At 36.0% G+C, this 21,879-nt stretch overlaps 1 protein-coding gene across 13 annotated transcripts in view; it reads left to right on the forward strand.

The window, feature by feature from the left end:
• Positions 1–15,362, forward strand: part of POSTN (periostin) — a 36,693-nt gene extending 21,331 nt beyond the window's left edge. Inside the window, exons 13-24 of one of the 13 annotated variants that reach the window (XM_075490467.1) lie at positions 315–445; positions 616–718; positions 1,112–1,179; positions 1,764–1,809; positions 3,992–4,039; positions 7,358–7,453; positions 8,072–8,161; positions 9,729–9,806; positions 10,211–10,291; positions 12,506–12,592; positions 14,665–14,706; positions 15,247–15,362. In XM_075490467.1, the coding sequence (XP_075346582.1) occupies positions 315–445; positions 616–718; positions 1,112–1,179; positions 1,764–1,809; positions 3,992–4,039; positions 7,358–7,453; positions 8,072–8,161; positions 9,729–9,806; positions 10,211–10,291; positions 12,506–12,592; positions 14,665–14,706; positions 15,247–15,287 (911 nt within the window). In that variant the 3' untranslated portion in view covers positions 15,288–15,362. The remainder of the gene's footprint in view (positions 1–314; positions 446–615; positions 719–1,111; positions 1,180–1,763; positions 1,810–3,991; positions 4,040–7,357; positions 7,454–8,071; positions 8,162–9,728; positions 9,807–10,210; positions 10,292–12,505; positions 12,593–14,664; positions 14,707–15,246) is intronic. The other 12 variants (XM_075490482.1, XM_075490489.1, XM_075490474.1 and 9 more) reach the window with 12 other exon arrangements.
• Positions 15,363–21,879: the final 6,517 nt, after the last annotated feature.

The raw sequence follows: 21,879 nt of genomic DNA on the forward strand, positions 1-21,879 counted from the left end.
AATTCTGATTAGAAGTGCAAGCAAATAATACAAAATAATACAGAAAAACAGTAAAATGCTGGCCACTTTTCTGTTCTTTTCTATAGGAATTCTCATTGCATCTTTATGATTATGTTCTGAGTGCCATTTTGTCATATGCTTGTTTTTTTCCCTTTATCGTCATTTTAACAGATTCAAATTGTATGTGTTCATGGTAGTTTTATTCATACTATGCCTAATTCTAGCTCAAGCCTGTGTGAATCCTTAGAATTTCCAGAGACAACTATCCATTACCATTTAATTTTTACTCCTACTTTTCTTTTCTTTTTAAATAGGAGACAAAAATGCTCTCAGGAATATTCTTCTTTACCACTTGACACAAGGAGTTTTCATTGGAAGTGGCTTTGAGCCTGGTGTGACAAACATTCTTAAAACCATCCAAGGAGGGAAACTCTACTTGAAAACAGTTAAGTGTCGAAAAAGAAGTCTCCTTGATACAGCCTTGTAACAGGGATTTGACATTCCATGTCTATCCACATTACAGAATGGGATGCATCTCTCTGAATGTTATATTATGGTTTGGGGTTGTTTTTTAAGGTCCCTAATAACTTGTGTTCTCTTTTCATCCTTTACCAGGTGAATGATACTCTTCTGGTTAATGAACTGAAATCAAGAGAATCTGATCTCATGGCAACCAATGGTGTCATTCATGTTATTGATAAACTCCTATATCCAGCAGGTGAGTATTAGTTCATGGAATTTATACACAGTCTTTTGAATATGTTTACATGTTATGTAGGTGCAATAACCTAAAAAAGTTAATTCCTTTAAAGAGGCAATTCCTATGAAATTCATAAGAATTCATAAGCAATTCATAAGAAACAGAAAATTTATCTCACCACTCATTTTGTGGAAGAACCTTGCTTGAAACCTCTGTGAAATTCTGTGAAAGTCAAGTATATGGAAGGCTAGATGCCATACACTAACTTTTCCACTAATATGGAAGAATGTATATGTACAAGTACACACTTGAGTGAGTGTATGAGAGTGATTACATCTTCTGATCACTATAAATGAAAGTAAAATGAATACAGATGTATGTTTCCTTTTACATGCCTATTTCTTTTGTCAGATCTGCCTGTTGGAAATGATCAGTTGCTCACAATCCTGAAGAAGTTGATTAAGTACATTCAAATTAAGGTACTCTTTAAATAATGATCCCTTTGTCTTTTTGGCAGGATCTGTGAAACCATGTACGTTGTAATTCATAAGTGATTCTCTGGTCCCTCTGTTTCTTCAGCAGACAACACATTCAATAGCTCCCAGTTACCCAAATAGAATCATGAATGATACACTGCACTCAATAGTTAGAATATATGTTTTTCAACACCAAATAATTGTAGAATATTTGCATTTGGGTAACTCCAATGTGAACTGGCCCAAATCTGCTCTTTGGTTCAGGTACACTTTATCACTCTAGCAAAATAAATCACTTCTAAATCCTTGAGGCAATCCCTCTTTGAAAGAAATATTGAATGGCTAAATTGCTGTGTCATTAAATCCACCAGCCTCAATAACCTGTGGAGAAAAATAGGCATCTTTATCTATCCTAGCTATCCTCTTGAGATTACATTCTCCTTCAACAGTGACTGAGAGGACCTAGGCAAATAGCATAGCCTAACTTTTAGATAAATGAAGCAGTGAATCCTACCCACACTCATTAGGAAACTAGAAGGCAAGTGCTCTTTCTTTTAAATTTTAAAATTACTTTTCTGTATTTATAGTTTGTTCGTGACAGTACCTTCAAAGAGATTCCACTGACGTTTTACAGTAAGTTCATTTTAAATACTTCCAGATGGGTTTGAGATTGCTTTTTAATGTTGCCAGTTCCAATCTTGAATTGCAGATTTTTTTTCCAATCAAAAAGAAAGCAATTTCTGGGAAAGTAATATGTGCCAAGGAAGCACAGGAAGAGAAAGATTCAAAGTAGAATGTTTCTGGCTGTTGTGCTACTGTATGTATTTTTTTCCCTTTCCAGATGTGTGACAGAAAAGTAACCCTGAAGTAAGCTGTTCAAACTCTTTGGGGTAGGCAAGATACATATGGAAAAGATTGTTTTTCAGTTTTTAGCCAAGGTTCAGTGCTTGGTGCATACCAGAGTTGTACTGCCTCTCTCTCCAAGACGTAGCATTGTACTGTACTGACTCTCCAAGATGTAGCATTGACCAAACTATGCACTGAGATGCTTTCCTTTTCATAAATGCTTCCAGAGGGACAGGGTGTACCTGTTCCACCTGTTTCCCATATGTGCAAATATGAAGCTTGTATAGAAGGCAGTTGTTCTGACCATTTTCTCTTTAGGGAGTAAATGTAAAAAAGGAACCTTTTTTTCTCTCGTCGCCTTTCTCAGGGTTTGCATTTAGTTTCTGCATATAAAGTAGAACCAGTTGAAGCAAACTGTTAGAAGACAAAGATCCTGCCAAAGCTTTGGGTTATGAGGGAATATGAATTTAGGCAGATGATTAAATTTCTATAGGATTCTACCCACATTTCTCAGTAGAAATGGAGACCATCACATTAGGCTTTTGAAAATTGACAATGGACACACTGAAGTTAAAAGGCTCTTGGAACAAAAAATGTAATAATCTATCTTGATGGTAAGTTGAATATGAGTCAACAGCATGCCCTGGCAGCCAAAAGGGCCAACCATGTCCTGGGGTGCACCAAGCACAGCATAGCTAGCTGGTTGAGGGAGGTGATTGTCCCACTCTGCACTGCACTGGTGCAGCCCCGCCTCAAGTACTGTGTGCAGTTTGGGCGCCTCAATGTAAGAAGGACATCAAACTATTACAGTATGTCCCAGAGGAGGGCAACCAAGATGGTGAAAGGTCTCAAGGGTAAGACTTAAAAGGAGCGGCTGAGGTCACTTGGTTTGTTCAGCTTGGAGAAGAGAAAGCTGAAGGATGACCTCATCGCAGTCTACAAATTCCTCAAGGGGGGCAGTGGAGGGGGAGGTGCTGATCTCCTCTCTCTGGTGACCAGCAATAGGACACCAGGAAATGGAATGAAGCTGCGTCAGGGGAAGTTCAAGTTGGACATTACGAAAAGGTGCTTTGCTGAGAGGGTGGTCAGTCACTGGAACAGGCTCCCCAGGGAAGTGGTCATGACACCAAGCCTGTCAGAGTTCAAGGAAAGTCTGGATGATGCTCTTAGTCATATGGTTTAGTTTTAGGCAGTCCCACGAGGAGGAGGGAGTTGGACTCGATGATCCTTATGAGTCCCTTCCAACTTGAGATATTCTATGATTCTATCTCCCAGAGACAGTGAGAGTAGCACAAGAAGCAATGCCTGTAAATGGAAGCAAGGGAGGTCAATGTCAGACATCAAGAAAGTTGTAACTGTTGATTTCGTTGAATGTGGAAACAGGAAGGCTGGGACCTCTACCAGTGAAGGCTTCTTTACCAGTGAATGCAGACGAGTCAAATAACGATCTATCGGAGATGTTCAATGAATACTTGAGTCTGTCTTGGGTGTAGAGGGACAACTTGATCTCCCAAGGGCACCACAGTCATGCTGTCTGTGATGTTCTATCAAGTGTAAGAATAGTTCTGAATGTCTATTTACCAGGTCAGCTCCCTAATGAGAAGAAAAAGGCAAGATTCGAATTTAAGATACGTCAGGAAATTGTGAAAATCTTTATGCAGGGAATTGTATGAGCCATTATTATTATGTACCTTACATTATCATGGGTTTCATGACCAGTGGGTTTCATAAGGCACAAACAAATGCAAATAGCATGCCAGCAGACTCCATCTGCAGGTGACTTACTTACACCACCATTTAGTAGCTAGAACCGAGATCCATGCTCTAGATCCTTTTGAGTTACTTTTTCATCCATTAGTATCTGTGATTTTATCCACATCTTTATGACCAGACCAAATATAACTGATCATTACCATAAAGAAACTGTAAGAATGGAATGTGCTTTATATTCCATTTTCTATACTTTCAGAAATTAACATAATTGAAAGCAACGTCCAGCCCATCATCAGAAAGGAAGGTAAATGAGGCCCTTAGTATATATATTTCTGTATATGTTCATACACATATACAGAATATATATTGTGTATATTTCTTTAACAGGATGCATTTTGTACATAACAACTCCAGGACGTTCAGCACTTTGCTGGAAAAGCAAAGATACAAATATTGCAATTAGAACTGGCTGAAATATTTTTTATAAAAAGATTTCCCACAGTTGTTCTCCCCAAATGGATTTTCTCCTTTTTCTATGGGCATTTTTAAAATATTTTTTAAATACATTTTTTCAAACCATTTCTTTTAAGTGCCCCAAATATCACTATACTTTCAATAAAAACATTTCCCTTTTTTTAATTAAAACAGTTATTTTAAAAAATGAAGTAGATTTGTTTCTTATACTTTGAAGAAAAAAACCTATAAATCAGTTCATTTTTCTATAGTTTTCAATCAGTTCTAAATACCAATATCTGTCAGATGCCTGGAAAGGACGGTTAGCCAAACTTTCTTTTTCAGTTTCTTGAGGCAAAAGCATGACTTAAAGATTAGTGGTGGGGCTGAAAAGAAGAAAAAGTGGGGCTGAGACTGTCAAAATCACTTGTGATTCATAACTTAACTAAAAAACCCACTGGTTTCACTAGACCAGGTACACTGCTAAGAAGCTCCAGTTTCCCATTGGAAATAAAAATGCTCAAAGGGAATCTGGTTGAGCTCAACTGAGGAGAAAGGTAGTTAAAAATGTCCAGACTGTTTAATCATAGTTTCTGGGAGGACTTCCTCCCAGCAGAAGTGACATGAGCTTGCTTTTTCAGCTGCTTGTCTGTGCTTCATCCCACTTAGGACTGGACACCACCTAGCATATATACTGAACTTTGTTGCCTAGTCTCTATCATTAAATCAGATCCACAGAGCAACATAAATGGATAGATGATTCCATATGGTAATTAATCCAAGATATTTTAGAAATCTTCCTATGATGAAGGTGAATCACTGTCTGAAAGTACCTGTTCTTCTATGCTAAATCCAGAGACAGGGCATATAGTTTAGGTAATTTACATGATGTTTGGAAGTTGAAAGTTAACTGAAACAAACCCCTCTTTTAAAGAACAAATGAAACATCTGAGCACTTCTATAGTCAACCATACAACTAAGTGTTGTTCACCAGAGAGAAAAAAAATAACTTTATAAGTTAGTGAGTATAAGTTAGTGAGTTACTCCTTTCCATTGCCAGTACAGTGTTCCTGCTTTGGGACACACTCCAGGGAATGTTCTCTGGCCAATACAGCCTTTCTGCTGATGATTCAGAAATAAACCCAATAAAACCAATTCTGGCCTTTCTGAGCTTGCTAGTAGTAACAGTAGTGAGCGGCAACTCCCATCAAAACCACATAAGCCCACAACTGTCTGTAGAAAAAATCTGGCAAAGTTGCATGTTAATTTTTGCAACATATGTCAGGAAGTTCTAGCAGATAGTGATGGAAAGGAGATTTTGGTAAAAAAAAGAAAAACCACCACCCCCCCCAAGTTTAGAGGGTGATGTCTGCCCTTTCCTGTCTCAATGTTTTTTACTAGAGTTGTGCTTCTGCTGTCCATATGTAGGCAAGTTAAAGGGATTTAAAGAGTTAAATCTGATTGAACGCCAATTCTTAATTGATTAAATGTTCAAAGGATTGATCCTAGAATAGGCAGTATAGCAAATTATGGCTTTACCTTTTGTTTTGTGTACATCTGCTGTATCAATCACATAGGAAGGTACAGTAATTTAGAAATCTAAAAAAAAAAAGGATTTATAAACATTCATAAATATACCTTTGAAATGTTTTCATTAATATTCATCACTTGTATCAATGTATATTGGTATTTAATGGATTCTCAACATGCAAAAATGCGTCTACATTTAAAACAAGCAAGTGAATGAATCTTGTAAATTCGCTTCTTTAAAATATTCATGAATGCTTTTAGCCAGAATTGTTAGAAAATAAAAGAAAAAAGCAATGGGTTGTTCAGCTATTTAAAACTCCGAGTAGATGAATAGAGCTCTATAGTAACTTGGCATCATTATGATCCTATCATATAATCTCATCTGCAGCAAATAAATGAATTATTTAGCTCTGAAGTCTAACCTATACAATCATCTTCTGCTGCAAAATCAAACAAAAATATATGCTTAGATTTGTTACTATTGAAGGAGTTAGTTAGCCTAGACTAGTTAGCCTGAATTGTATTGTTTTCAACAATTAATGCCAGGCACACATATTAAAAAGCTATTGTTAAATCCTGATCAGTAATTTAAAAAAAAAAAATCTATGTAGTATCAACTTCTACATAAATTCATATAAAGAAAGATTTTTAAGGAAAGTGAGAGATGGACTGTATTAAGTTTCCAACTCTGAATAGGGAATAAGGGAACTGTGTGTTACAGCAACTTCTTAAGTAGAAGAAGTTGCCGTAACATTTGTTACAGAAGAACCATGTTATTCCTCTTAATTGACTGCATCAATGGCATGTTTCTAATTTATTTAGTATCTGCTGCTCCAGCCTGTCAGACAGAGATGCATTTGGATCAGTATGGTCTATAGGGATTGCACAAGATTAAGAGGTTTGTTTTGGCCATTGAAATCAAGATGACCTCTCCCATGCAACTCAAAGAATGGTAACCATTAATGCTCACAAATATCCTTACAGCCATTCCAGTTGATCTCTGAAGTTTATTTATTTTTTTTCTTTAAGCTGGGTGACCACTGACCAAGTCTTGGTAGCTTAAAAAAAAAAGCCAAATACCCACCCCCCAAAACAACAAATTAAAAAAACCCAAAACAGCATAAAGGAATTCTGATTAAAAGACCCAGTTTCCTCTTAGATATCTGTACAGTTAGTAGGAAATAACATTACAAACATTTATTTCTCTAGTTCTTTTCTAAGCTTTCACACAATAGTTTGCATGCTTATCACTAGCAGAGCAATAGCTATGAGTCCAGCAATGTCACAGAGTAGGCTTCTTACTAATATATATGGAGGAAAACTTCCTTTGAGCTGCTGAGGATCTGGTTTTTGCCTGAGACTTGTCAACAGATGTTAAAAATATCAGATACACAAAAGTAAAAAAACCCATTGTAAATAGTAAGTGTGCAATAGGATCTAAATTTAAGATGGCATGGGAGGAAGTGCGAGATTGTACAGCATTGCTGCAAATGGCTTTTCAGATTTAAAAAATCCTCCATTACAGTCATCTGGTTTATTTAGAGTAGGGGGGATAATGCTAGCTTCGTCTCAGCCCCGTGGAATACCATAAATATTTTTATGACTATTTGTAACATGTTTTTTTTTTCCTATGTCACAGACCCATCTATCACACAGCTCACTAAATTAATTGAAGGGGAACCTGAGTTCAAAATAGTCAGGGAAGGGGAGACAATAACTAAAGTGATTCATGGAGGTTGGTATGCTTTCAGCAACTCAATTTGTATTAGTTAAAATTTGAAACATTCACTATTCCAAGTCAGTTTCTACTTTATGTAGGTGATTCCTGTGATATGTTAGACAACTGTTCTCTTTTTAACAAGACCTTCTGGAAGTGGTATAATTTTATTGCATCATTTCATTCTCACTTCTCATGCATTTCAAAAAATTGGGTTTTTCACCTAGCTGTGTCCCTTAGCTGCAGTCAAGACAGTGTTAGAAATGTTCTGCATGCTGGTATAACATCTGTCTCAGTTAAGAATTATTTGCTGGTTGTTGTCCTGCAATCAAAAATGCAGTACGTGATTCTGTCATAGAAAAGCACTTTTATCAGACAGAGAGGTAAACTTTGCCTTCTGCTTTGCTAGGGGCATTGAGAAGATCACATCTAGGGTGCTTTTAAAGGAAAAACAGCATGTGGCCATCCTAAATTTGGAGGAAAATTACTTCCTGGTCTCCTCTGGACATTTTTATTTTTCATAAAATATGCTATGGTATTTCCTTGTGTGCTTCAGTAAGTTTCAGCATCTCAGAAACAGCACATGTAACACTGTTCATCACTTGATTAATGTCTTCAATTTAAAAATCGTTATAGAACCAATTATTAAAACATACACCAAAATCATTGATGGGCGACCTGTGGAAGTGACGGAGAAAAAAGTAACAGAAGAAAGAATTATTCAAGGTAAATTATGCTGAGCTATTCATACTTAGTAAAGTTCACAGTTACATACGAAAGTAACACATCTTAAGTTCTGTCCTAATACCTAAGCTGCATTTCCTGGAGAGATGAACTTTCCCTAATGCTTCCCACTGCCTATGTATGGCTCAAATTTTGGCTGTGCGTGCTACACACACATATACAGAAATGGCAACAATATTTTAACAGCGTGCAAAACAATGAAAACTTGTCTTTTTTTTTTTAATGTATTTGCAAAGTGTCTGCTTTTGCAAGCTTCTTGGTACCATTTGAGGGTGAGACTACTTTTATTCCATTTTTTTAGTCTGGCTTGCTTTAGAAAGGAGACTTTTTTTTTTGGTGTACTTTTGGGTTGTATATCTCCAGGTAGGTTTCATTTGACCAAAGTTAGACCTTCAGTCTGTGGATATGCCTGTCATCCCAGGCTCCCTTGACAATCATTTCAGAAAAAGAACTTCTATCTTTCTCTGTAAGGAGAGGCCTCGGTTGATCTGACACCCACAACTTAGACATTTCTATTCAACTAATATAAGATAAAATTAACGTGCATCTGTGTCCCTAGATCTTCTCCCACAGTAACTTTCAAAATCGTTGGCCAATTTCAATATATTTGACCTACTACAGAGATATTTCTTTAAGAATCCTAGAAACTTCACAGAAATTGAAAAGTGGAGTGAGGCATATTTAAGCAGTCACAAATGCTCTGCTAACACATTTTTATCCCCTTGGTTAAATATCAGTTTGAATGCTGTCATTAAAATTCTGTCTGCCAGAGCAGTTGTAAGGGAAAGACTGTTAAAGGAACATATTGACTTAGAAGAAAGTCTTAATATTCAGTTTATTTAGAAAATATTAAAATTCAATTTAAGAAGTCATTCAAGCAAGAGAGAAATAAAGAACCAGACTTAAGTTATTCTCATACAACTGTTTGCTACAATGAAAATAACTGAATGAAAAACTTTGGTGGTTTCTGAATAAACCTGGGGCTATTTTTCAACACAAAAGTTCTGGGGGAGAAAATAAAATACCATTTTCTCATTTTTCAAATTCAAATTTCACTAATATCCCACATAAAATGGTCAATATAATGTAAAATGCCAGCGTTTCAGACCTGATATTTCTTCCCTTCCCTCTGTAGTAGAAACTGATAAAGAATCTCAAACATTAAGCTCTCAAATGATTCACTGCATTAATAAAAGCAACAGTGTCTATTTACAACAGTGGATCCAGACTCTTTTTGCACTTAGAAAATATGATTGATCTATGACCTAATACAAAAAAGTGTTTAACACTGTGTCTCGCTTTAAGAATGTGAGCAGATATTTACTATAAGTATGTTAAATTTGTCTAAGTACTTTCCTGAATAGCTCAATACTCTTTGGAACCCTCTTTCAGTTTAATTTGGGACACAGTGAAAGGTAAAATGATCATAAAAGCAGATTAAAGCATGTTAACCATGAAACCATCCTAAGTGTTAAATAGGAAAAAATAACTTAAAAGGCAATCCTGTTATATCTGACTAAAGTCACTGTCTTACACATCTTTTTTCCAGGTCCTGAAATAAAATATACCAGAATTACTGCAGGTGGTTCAGACAATGAAGAAAAGTTAAAAAAATTGCTTGAAGAAGGTTAGTATCCTTGTTTCTTTCCTTCCTTTAAAAAAAAATATATTACTTAAGTAATTACTGAATAGATACTCCATGTTTTCAGCAAAGGTGCTCATACTGCAAAATCATACCCAGAGATTAAACCTCAGAACCTGAGAAATGCCCAAATCTAACATTCTGGTTTGAGTCTGTGATCTTCACATTTCAGTCAGCTCCAGAGTTGAGTCTGCCTGCGTCTAATACAGTATGCAATATTTGTCATAAAATATGGTGTTTTCAGTGTTTACATAGAATTTAATACTGTTACAGATTAATTCTGTAATTCAGCAAAATGCTATGACAGGATTAATTCAGAAATATGCTGTTATAGGATTGTCAAATGTTTTCTGTAAATCAATTTTTTGCCATAACCTGTATCCTATCAGAGGTTACCAAGGTGACCAAATTTATTGAAGGTGATGGTCATTTACTTGAAGATGAAGAAATCAAAAGACTTCTGCAGGGAGGTAATTCAGTGTATTATAACTAACCTTTTTGCAACAGGTTATGATAACTGAAACCCCTCTCAGATATGTTGATCTCAACATTTTAAAGACTGACCTAGCAGAAGTGTAATTTTAATGGGAGAAAAAAATAGAATGCCATATATGAAGTGCCAGATGTCTGTGAAATGGAAATAAGTACCAAAATTTGATTAATCAACTATTTTATATTGATAATGAAAAAAAATTATTTGGTTTTTTTCAGTCTTTAAAAAGTTATCTAATTAAAACTCAGGGGAGCAATGAAGATTTATTCCATTAGCTGTGAACTCTTTTTTTTCAGCAAATTTAAATCTGTGAAAAACACTTATGAAGTGGAAAGTATTATAACAGGCCAAATTCATCTTACTTATCAGTTCTTCAGAAATGAATATTCATTGCCCTCAAGTTAATAATTAAAGGCATGTTTAGCATCCTTCTTTAAATGCTTACAGGTGATAGATATCAAGGCATTAACTTTAATTCTCTTCAAATATAGCATTCCAAGGAATGGTTTTCTTTCCTTCTTGCTCTCTTAATTCTAACAGTTTTGGCAATATATAACCAGTAGATGTAGAAAACTGGTAAAAGAACTTGTGCTTGTGAAATTAATCTTTATCTATGAATTTGGAATGTTCTCTGCTTAATGTAGATTAGAAAAACTATCTATAATAGCAATGGGGAATAAAAAAAGAGAATTCAAGTGTTGTGTTTTTAGTAAATGTTAGTGTAAATCTGAGTCAGAAGCTCAAAAATATGTATGGATGTTTCTCTTGGCATAAATTAACTGAATCCACTTCATTTTATGTTACCTTTTTAGTACATTACAAACTGAATACCAGTGAAATAGCTCACAGCCAGCTGTGTGTTCATTGAACTAAATCTTGTAGTCCTTCAAAAGCACTATTCTGTGCATGTGACTTAAACTTCAGTTAAATAAAAATTTAGTGATGGTTGAACGGCTGAACAGCTTTCCACCAAACAAAACCATGCTAGTTGACAATACAGCTATATACAGTATAATACAGTCTTAGAGAAAAGCCAAGATATGGCTATGAATGCTGTTGACTGTATTTCTTTCTTCTGTTTTAAACATCTAAATCTTAGTTTTACAGATCTAAGCCAGGATTTGCCTATAAACATTAGAGCGAAATAGGAACTTCCAGAGGGTTTTTCATCATATCCTACCTTAAGTGTCCTAGCTATGTGAAAAGAGTTGCTCTCTGGAGATGCGTATTTCAGTGTTGAATACTTAAAAGGAAAGTTGAAAATGAAAGAAATTATAGCAAGAAACAAGTCTATACTGGACTATGTTCTATTGGTGTCAACCAGGCAATAAAGAGCAGGATCAAACTTAATCTGTTCAAAATTCTGGTGACAGGTCTGATGCCGAAATCTAACAATTACTTGTAATTGTAATCATCTTCAGTTACAGAGGTATACAACTAAATAGACATAATCTACAGAGATACATCTTACAGTGATCCTATAGGTGTACAGAAGAGAGATAAATAGCTTCTCTGTAGTAAATTTGGAAAAGACAATATTGTCTCTTGAATTCTTGCCATTTTTCCTTGCTATTATACGTTAGTTTGCATAAGCATCCTGCTTTACAGAATGGACCAAATAGGCAGATTCGTCTCTTGTTTTAATTTGATTCTTCTCTACCTTTTCCATGATTTATCCAGTCAGCTACCCTTGGCTGCCATGATAATACCTTACCCTACGTTTAGCCAATGAAAGCAGATACACATGCTGCTTTATGGCTGTTGGTGATAATGGCGATAATGCTTTACGGCCCTCTTGTCTACATCAAATTAATTCTGTTTTACTGAAAATTTCCTAAGCATTTAAATCTGAGTCCAGTCACAAACAAATGTATTACCACTGTCTACAGTAAACGAATGATTTCATATGGGCTGTAATTCTACTCATACAATATCCAGCACTGCTTATTACAATTGGCAGTCTTTGCTGAAACAAAACTTCAAGCCAAGGTTACAATTAATGACTTTCAGCCCTAGAGAAGGAAACACCTGTGGCAGGGCCAAGGAAATCAGCAGGACCTTACAGCATGAATAACATGGTGGTCTGCATACATCTACACCCCCAAAATGATATTGTTTCCACTGAAGGCTCCTTGCATATGGAAAAATGCTATGCCAGATTTAACTCATTTGTTTTTGATGCTTATCGTAGCTGGAACTGAGTACACCAAGGTTACTAAAGTAATTGAGGGAGAGCCACAGATTATCGAGAGAGAAATCAAGAAAGTCCATCTGGAAGGTTAGTTTGTCTAAAAATCCAGTATCACTAAGACCTGCTTTGTCTGAAGTGATCATTCCAGGTGGGGTTTTATAGTATCTATTCACAAAAATTACTTAGGTCTGAAGCTAGTATTTTAGCAAGAAGAGTTTTATAATTGTTTTGGAAAAGAATTCTTTCACTGACATTGCAGGGAAAAATGTGGAGGCTTCTCTTGTGGCTAAAAGTAACTAAAAGATTTGGCAAGCATAGTAGACAAGAGGAAATGTCTAACCACAAAGCTTAGGTAAAACATTTGAAGGAAACTGCACCGTAAGTATTGCCTTTTCTCTAAGCAGCACATCCAGAAGAAGACCACGTGAGTTGTTTTTAACTTGAGTTATTTCTTGTCAGTGTTAATGTGATCTGTTGATGTGAGGGGTTCTCAACTTGTTGAAGGGGGGTAGGGTGGAGGGAATATAACCTCTGGGGTTAAGTAAATATCTCACAGGGTCTTGGAATTTCTTTACCCTTATCGTGTTGATAATGAGGAAAGCTCTTGGGTTTGAAAAAGCTGAATGGTGTTGAGCTTCAAAATGAATCTCTTAAAGGAGCCAAATGCAATTCAGCCCAGCTTTATATCAGGAATTTGTTCTTCAAGTTTAAAAATAATTTTTTAATGATCTTCATTAAAAGTTAAGAAGTAGCATGTTTAGGGTTTCTTTTGTATTTCTATGTATGTCCTTTTCCAATTCTAATTCTAATAATGCAGAATAAGTTATTCTATCAAACTTTGGACTTAAATTCATAGGAAAAAATATAATGGCTTGTGGAGAATGAAGTTAAATATGCTTCTACTTTTTAAATTTTGAAGTCTATGTTAAATACTGAAGGTATACCATACTGTTTGTATAATTTCAATGTTGAGTAGTACCAGGCATGCAGGGAAGTCAACTATTGCCTGAAAATGACAGAGAGGTATGATCTTTGACCATGAGGTTTACCTGAAAGCATAATTGTATGGACAGCATATAAGTATGGAAAACATATTTTGGCTGGACCATGTTCTGTCAGGGCAGTGCAGAGCTTGAAATTTTCTATCAATCATGTTGGTGCAGATAGATACCCAGTGTTTAGCCTCAGCTGTAATGAGGTGAAGCCTGTATCTCAGGGCTGTGCATTTATACACCCTGTACCTCAGGATGAAAAGACAACCGACTGCAGCTGGTTAAGCGAAGATGCAAGTAGTTCATGGGTTGTAAAGAAGGAAAAATACTGCAGTAACATTTCTGTGACAGTAACAGAAGAATTATCTCTTATGCTTGTGAAATGTTGTTCCTCCCAATGAGGAGACATCTGGTTTAAAAAATGTCTCGGGGTTTGATGAGAAAGAGGAAAAAGTGTCCATAGTTTCACTGCGTTAGTATTTTGGAAAACAGATGTATCTGCTAATGAGGGTGGTACCTATTCAATAGCCCTTACTCTACCCTTTAAAACAGAAGTCTCTGAGAAAATTAACTGAACTCTAAATGTGGAATCATACTGTGGACTCACAACACAGCTACACATCAAGCCCCAAACACAGCTGGAAATGTAGCAAACATCTTGTGATGGTTGAGTTTCAAGCATATCACTTATAAATAATTCCTGAAGTAAAGCCTATACAGCAGACCTGGACATCCTCTGCCAAAAACTGAGACTGAGTCCTGGGCCGTATATTAACCTGAGCTTGTACGCCACTGACAGTGTCAGATGGTGTTTGCTGAATGCAGAGCATGAGCAAAACATCCTGGCACCTGCCTACATCATGTAACCATCAGTAGGAGATCAGTGTGAAGAATGGATTAATTCATACTGTTAAAATATAAAAATATTTTTGAACTGTTAGTAAGATTTGATGGATGACTGCACATGACAGAAATGTGTGAATTGTATTATAGGCATTCATGTTTCAGGTGATCAAGTCAACATGCTAATGGGACAAAATTCTTAATTTACTGAAAACCTTAAAGAACAAACTTCGCAAGTCAGCAATGGGTTTCCAACATTTCTAATGGGTTTTAATTCAAAGGCTCTTACAAATAACTTCTGACTGCAACATTTCTGTTTTCTAGAAGCACCTGTACGGAAAGTACAACCAACCAGGAGGACACAAGGTAAAAGAAAACATGTATTTAAACATATATTTATATTTTCAGTTGCATTAAAAGTCAGGAGGGAAAAAATACCCTTAAGAAAACAGAGTTCGAAAGGAAAGAGTTGCATTTATGCTTTAAAAAAAAGAAATTTTAACAAAGCTTGGTATTGTTAATTATTGGGTTTCTAGATTTTTTCTTATATGTATTTCTATCTGAAAACAACTTAGATTATGTGCTTTGGTCAAACAGTATTTCAGATTAGAATAAAGCCGTCAAAGTGAGATCTGACTCTGGAGTCCAACACTGTGAAGATTGCACTGTGGGATTCCCCACCAGGGGATTTTGTAACTAACTCACTGATTCTATATTATTTTGATCAATTAAGAAGCTGAGAGATCACTGTAATTTCCTAGCTGCCAGCACAAGAGTGACAGATTCAGCATCAGGCTTCATCTTTCCTCTTCACATGTCTGTTTCACAAGCAAATGCATTAAATAGTGTAACTATATTATATATAATTATAGGTCATAATTATGGTTCTTTTTCCTTTTTTCCCAGGGGGAACAGCAAGAAGGAGGACAAGACTAGCTTATCCCTAAAAGCTTTCCAAGAGAGAATCCACAGAATTACAAATTAACAGCATGGTCTTTGAGAGGATGAGAAACTGTTTTTTTTTTTTAAATAAGAACATTAGAAAACAACATTGTTTTGATAACATAACGTAAACTGAACCATGAATCCATAAAAAGATGTGAAGCTGCAGATACTCACTGCTAGCCCAGTGCTCACTAGGAGGAGCAGTCCATTGGGGGTGCTTTAACTGCTCTTGATAGTAAGCACCATGCAGGACGGAATCCTGGAACTGCTGAAGGCCATCAGCTTCTGTAGAACCAGGATTCCTTCTCATGCTGGCTAGTGTTTGCAGGATTGGATTCAAAAAGAGCAGGGAACAATACAGAGTGTATTTTTTTATTATTATTATTTCCACTAAATAAGAAATATAAATGAAATTAGATCATTTCTAGAAAAAAATCACTTCAGGTGATTTTTAGAGTAATCTAAGGAAATATGAGATGTTAACGTAGCACTTTTGGTTCAGTAGTATTGTATGTTTTTTGTAAATCAAAATTCATCATGTCTTTAATGTCATAATGACACCAGTAATGTTACCTTTTCTAAACAAACAAATACGCCTTATATTAAATGTATCCTTTTTTTGTTCTGCATTGCATATCCAAATGCCTTCTAGTATCATGGCTAATGGAAGCTCTTAAAAAGAAAAAAAGCAAACATTATGACCTTCTTGAAATGTATTTGAGATCATATTGACTTCTTTATTTATAAGAAAAATCATTCCCATTAAAGGAATCCTATACCAATACCTATACCGAGATTCTTAAGCGTTTTCCCACTTTTCCCTAAATGTGTCCTTTGATTATTAAAGTGGATTATAAAAGGGATAAATAAAATGCATGCAAACAGTTAACTTAGCATGGAAAAAGGTTTTACAAAAATGAGGCTAGGTCTGAAAGCTTTTATATCAAAACATGCTTTGCTAATGTCTGGTACTAATGTGGAGTTGTCTGTAAATTACGTCAATTTTATAACTCTAGTTTTGTACTCATAAAAGTTGTTTGCCTTTATTAACAAAAGTTGGAAAACAATTGCTCATGGAGTAGAAAAAACTTGTTCAAAGTGCCTTAATTCTGCAGTCCAAAGTTTCAGAGGAGTTATCTTCTAATGTGCTTTTATACTTCTGTTTTGAAACAAATACTCAATAAAGAATTTGGCTGAACTATGCTTGCTTTCATTTGTAAATATTTTTGAATAGTAAAGAAAATTCTAAATATTCTTAAGCTTTTAGTGTAGTTTTTAGTTAAAAATTATGCTTTCACAGAAGCAAACTGATGCTTCTCTGTCTTAGCACATGCTAGTGCACTTAAACTGCATCACTCTCCTTAGACACAATTAAAAACCTTCCCTAATTCCATAATCACATACCAAGAGCACTACTCCCTGAATGGTAAAGCTGCCTCAGCATGGGATTGATATGTTGTGTAGCCTTACTGGGCTGTCAGACTGTCTCAATAAGGTGACCTCAGTATCTACTATCATAGCGCTTTGGTGGAAGGACAGCTTTTAACCCTGGTAAGAGCTAGGTAGCTTTGAGGTGAGAATGAGAGCTCTTAGGACTGCCTAGAGGGTGAACTGAAGCTGCCACCTTTCCCCATGGCCTTTGACTGTCATTAAATCACTAACTTTAATCTGTTTTTGTCACTGCTGTGCCACCATGAGCTGACGGTCAAGTAAGATTTTAAAGGACAGTAATTATGTTATGGGAGGAATGTGTCTGTGCTCTCCTCTCCCAAAAAAAGAGTAGGAGATGGAGAAGGAAATGGAATGGAATGGAATGGAATGTACATACTTTAACAGATAAAGTATGTACAGGAACCGGGGAGGAATCAGAAGAAGGCAAGAAAATAGATTCAAATCTATCCTGTGGCAGGACATTTTTAACTTTTCAAGTGGGAATAAATTTATAACACACTAATTTGGGTATATTTTCTGCTTTGATAACATTTTAAAGCCTCTGGTAGTCACTAAAACACCATCCTGTACTTCATCCTTCATTAATATAACCCAGGTGAAATACAACAATATATAAAGGGTTCTCCTCCATGAACACTTGTTTCTCTGATGCACTCTGTCCGTCTTAGTCCATCCTTGACCACAAAAGGTGTCTGCCCAGCTGCACTGTACACTGACATCTCTTTTGATGAAGTGGCTTTTTCTATTTATGTGAACAAGAATCTTTCCACAAAGCAATGTAGAAAGAAAATCAACATGTTCTTTAACTGCTTTCCATAGAGTTAGTCATTTCTGTCTCAGCATGGACAGTCTTTTACCAAAAACCAGATTTGGAGAACTTTTGTCACTATGACTCCTCCAGCCCCATTATCTATTTCCCCTCACCTTATAGTAATTTAAACTAATGTAATGTGATTAAACAAGGGATTAGCATACTATCAAGTCAGAATGCTTACTAATAATAGAGGACTCTTTTCTTTGGTGCTTCCTCATCATCTCTTGAGGATTTATAAGCAGGAATACTCAGTTGAGTTGGTGATGGAATTCTCAAAGCACTTTGCTTCCTTTGGTATCTTGTATGAAAAACTGACATCAAAGAATTTGTAACTGGCAGTGCTCCCAAATCTGTCAGTTTTGCCAGCAGTAGGTGCACATAAGTGATCTATAAGATCACTAAATATTCATGTTTGCTTTAAAAATAATGAAATTTTAGAATTACACATTTAATTGTTACCTTGTGATTTCCTGGAAACTAGGACTTGTATCTACATGCTTTTCTTTGTGATGTAGGAGGGTGAATATTCATAAATGTTCATAATTTGACAAGGATTGAACAGAGGAGACCATGGTGAATGTTTTTCATATATTGGATAAGAAGAAAAAAAGTGGAAGCTACAAGGCAGAGACATTACAGGTGCATGACAAAACTGCCCTGGAATTAACAATACTTCACATTTAAATATCACCATATACTTAATTCTTCATCTTCATTCTTCATTATCAAGGCCTTCATTGTCTGTATTTGTCAGACTCATAACAACAGTGCTCTCATCTCCATTCATTTAACCTATGTCATATAAGCAATAACATGGAGAGGAGGAATAGAGGGCATTGAGGTATATTGCATTGATACCCATGACAGAGAGCCAGTCATAATGTTCCAGGAGATTACAAGTCCATACCCCAAAGCTATGATAATACAGGGTTCATCCATAGGCCACTAGAACAGAGCAGCTTCAAATTGTGACAGTCCACAAAATGGGTATCATCACAGTAGCAACCCCTGTGTTGATGGAGAAGGACCTTGAAATTGTCACAGCAATAAACTCTTTTTCAATGTCACTGAAATAATTCAACCACAAAACTGGTAAGTGGAAAGGAAGCCCTAAGGAGTAAAAAAAACATTGCTGGGTTTGAGACTAATGAGTGAAGGTTTCAACAAAGAAAGTTTTTCAGATAAAGTTAAAGCTGAGGTGCAGACCAATGTTTATACAACAAATATGTCAGAGGAGAAGACTAAAAGCTTAAGAAGCATCTTGTGACCTTAATTACTGTTGGAGGAGACTTGAGACGTGACCAAATACCTGACCTAGCAATGGCAGAAAATAAGCCTTATTCTAGATCACTGAATACACTTTTTTTGAATATAAAATGGTCACTTCTGTCCTCTCTTCCTCTTTCTCTCATCTCCCATATGAAGTGACCAGCAAGGATGTGTGAACACTTCTTTGGCATGGATCTATGCAGTCAAAACATTCCTAGACTGGTCCTCTGAGCTTTGAAGTCATGTTAAGTCTGCTTAGTTTAATACATATAAAGCCCGCTTCCCAAATTTGCCTGTGATAAAGAACAAGACAAAATAGCTACAATCAACTTCTCCAAAACAAAACTTTGTTCCTTCTTTCCCTTAAAGGTGAAAAGTAAATGGATCAAAGACATAAACTACCCTTAAAAGCAGCACCACAAATCATATGCTGTTTCATACAGATTTCTGTCTTCTTTGTTCAATCCCCTTTGACAAACTGATCTGAAATTTCCTAAGATGTCCAAAATTTAATAGATGACTGACATCCATGTACAAATCTTTCCATACTCTTTTACACATTCCCATCAGTGTACCCTCACCCATGACCACAACAGTGCTGAAACAAGGACTAAAAAAGGAGAAGAAAATTATTCTTAATAATGCCTGGTTCTTTCTTTACATGATTCAGCAAAAAGTTTCACCCAGCCCTATTTCTTCCTCTCCAGTTTGAACAAGAGCACTGTATTGTACAGCCTGATATCTGCATCACATGGGTATCAGCCTTATACTGCTTATACTAGCTTTTCCTTTCAGGGTTAATATTTTTAAGCTTAAATAATGTTCTGTTATCTTGGTACTGTCTGAGGAGAGTAAATTTTTCTATCTATCTCTATAGACGTCAGGCTTTGGGTTTTATCTTGCTTTGTTAGCCTTTTGTTGTTTCTTCAAAGATCTTTAGAATTACCTGTGGTTGCACATTGGTGTTCTCACCATGGACCGCTCACACAGCAACTTCTTGACATGACTGTAGGAACTCTAATACTAAAGGCACATATAATATTTGTAAAAAGCTAAACAGAACAAAACTGTTCATTACTTTAATTCAGCCCCCAAGAAAGATATCAAAAAATGTTCCAAAATTAAAAAAAATCAATTATGTTTCCTTTTTTTTAAAAAGTGAATAGGAAAAATGTCATCTGTGATATTCTCTTACATGAAAAATTGAGTAGGTCTATCCATTAGTGCATTTTAAGTGCCTGCTTCAGCTATGCACATTCAGTGTTGGCTTTACTTTTTTTTTTTTTTACCAGGAACAATTTTCGAAAATATTACTTTTAGAAAGATTAAACCAACATTTTATAAAGAAATATCATTTGCATTATCTCATGGACTTTGTATTTCAATTAAATGCCATTTGTGTAAAGTGGAGTCTTTTGAAATTAGCTATACACCAAAACAATGCAGCAGGTTTCTAGGAAAACACTAGACAGAATGTTTTCAGGTTGTACATTAACTATAAGAAGGGACAAAATAAAAGACTTCTTATAACAAAACTATATAGTTACAGTTACATTCTTCTTGCAGACTCTCTCAGAGTGGTTAACAACAAGTATTGGTCAAACTGACAAAAAGTTATTCCTTTAACATTGCTACTAATTGCCAAACAGTGTTTATTACTAGCAATAAGATTGTTTAAAACACTCAAAAATCCATTTGTCTAATGGTCTAATAAACCCAGAAATAAATAATAAAAAATCAAAGGCATTCTTTCCATTTTAGTACATGTGTTTTAAGATTAATTTTTAGTAAGAGGAGTATTAAATAGAAATTGAAATAGCTGTTCTCATGCTTGGAAGATACAAGAAAATTAGTTACTGTTTTTAGTCAACAGATCCCCAAGCATCTTACAAAAAAAAATCAACGTCATTGTCTCAGGTTTACAGACAATTAATCACAGAAAAAAGGAAATCCTCTCTTCTGAGTTCCAGTTCATTTCACCATTTTCCAGATCACACTTCTCTGGTTTCCTCATCACTAGCTAACATTTGACATCAAAAAGCCATAAAAAAATTGACTTCTTGTTACTCTGATGGTGGTAGTTTTTGTGGTTTCATGAGAGCAGCTATACTAATAGGACAATTGGTAGAGGTGACATGCCTCCTGATCTTCTGCCTCTGATCCATCTGGGTGCTGTATGGACTATGTGCAGACTGCCTGTCCTGGTGTGCTTGGCAGCAGATTATCATAGAATCATAGAATAGTTTGGATTGGAAGGGAAAGAGATGTTCTGTGGAGTGCTCCACAACTGCTTTTTGATTTGCGTTTTATTTTTTGAATCAAAGGGTAGAGGAAGCTGTCCTTGTGGTGCCAGCTGATGTAAGGCTGATTGGTCAGTGCTGGTCTTGGTAGCAGGTGTACAAAGGCAAAGGAGTGTGAGTGCCCAGCATAGAATTGGACCTGACCTAATGAAAACCATCAAAAGGATGCACATGGCACAAAGCTGAAGTCATTATTGTGTAGATGGAATAACCACTTTCAAAATTATATCCTTTAGCTGGACATATTGTCATCAGACAAACCTACATTTCCTCAAGTTCTTTGCTAATGGATGCCAGACAAATATTAGGTACCTCCACACACTACTCAAAGTGAGAAATATGTTCACATGTATAAATTGGAGAAGGGAGGTGATACTATGGTAGTGTCAGAAAGCTCAATGTACGCAATACTACTGTATGGGAAGGGGAGAGTGCCAGGCTAATACTTACGGTTGTGCCTATGCTAGCAAACTAAACAGGGAGGCGAAACAAACTGGAGCACTGACATTTGGTGACCCGTGTTATTTAGTGGTTAGTGTGCTCCTTGGACTGGGTTTTGCCTATAACAACCAGGCAGTGCCTGGACATAGTTCAGGGGACAGTCAAGAGAAAGGACTGCTTCCAATAGGAAGCATAGGCAAGGCCATCTTGATTTAAGCAGGATGGAGTATTGAGCCCCACGGAGAGCTATAAAGTGCCACTTTCCCCCACAGACAATGAAACAGGCCTTAATCTTTTTTATTGGCTAATACAAATGGT

This window comes from Mycteria americana, chromosome 1 (genome assembly GCF_035582795.1).
Source record: "Mycteria americana isolate JAX WOST 10 ecotype Jacksonville Zoo and Gardens chromosome 1, USCA_MyAme_1.0, whole genome shotgun sequence".
NCBI lineage: Eukaryota > Metazoa > Chordata > Aves > Ciconiiformes > Ciconiidae > Mycteria > Mycteria americana.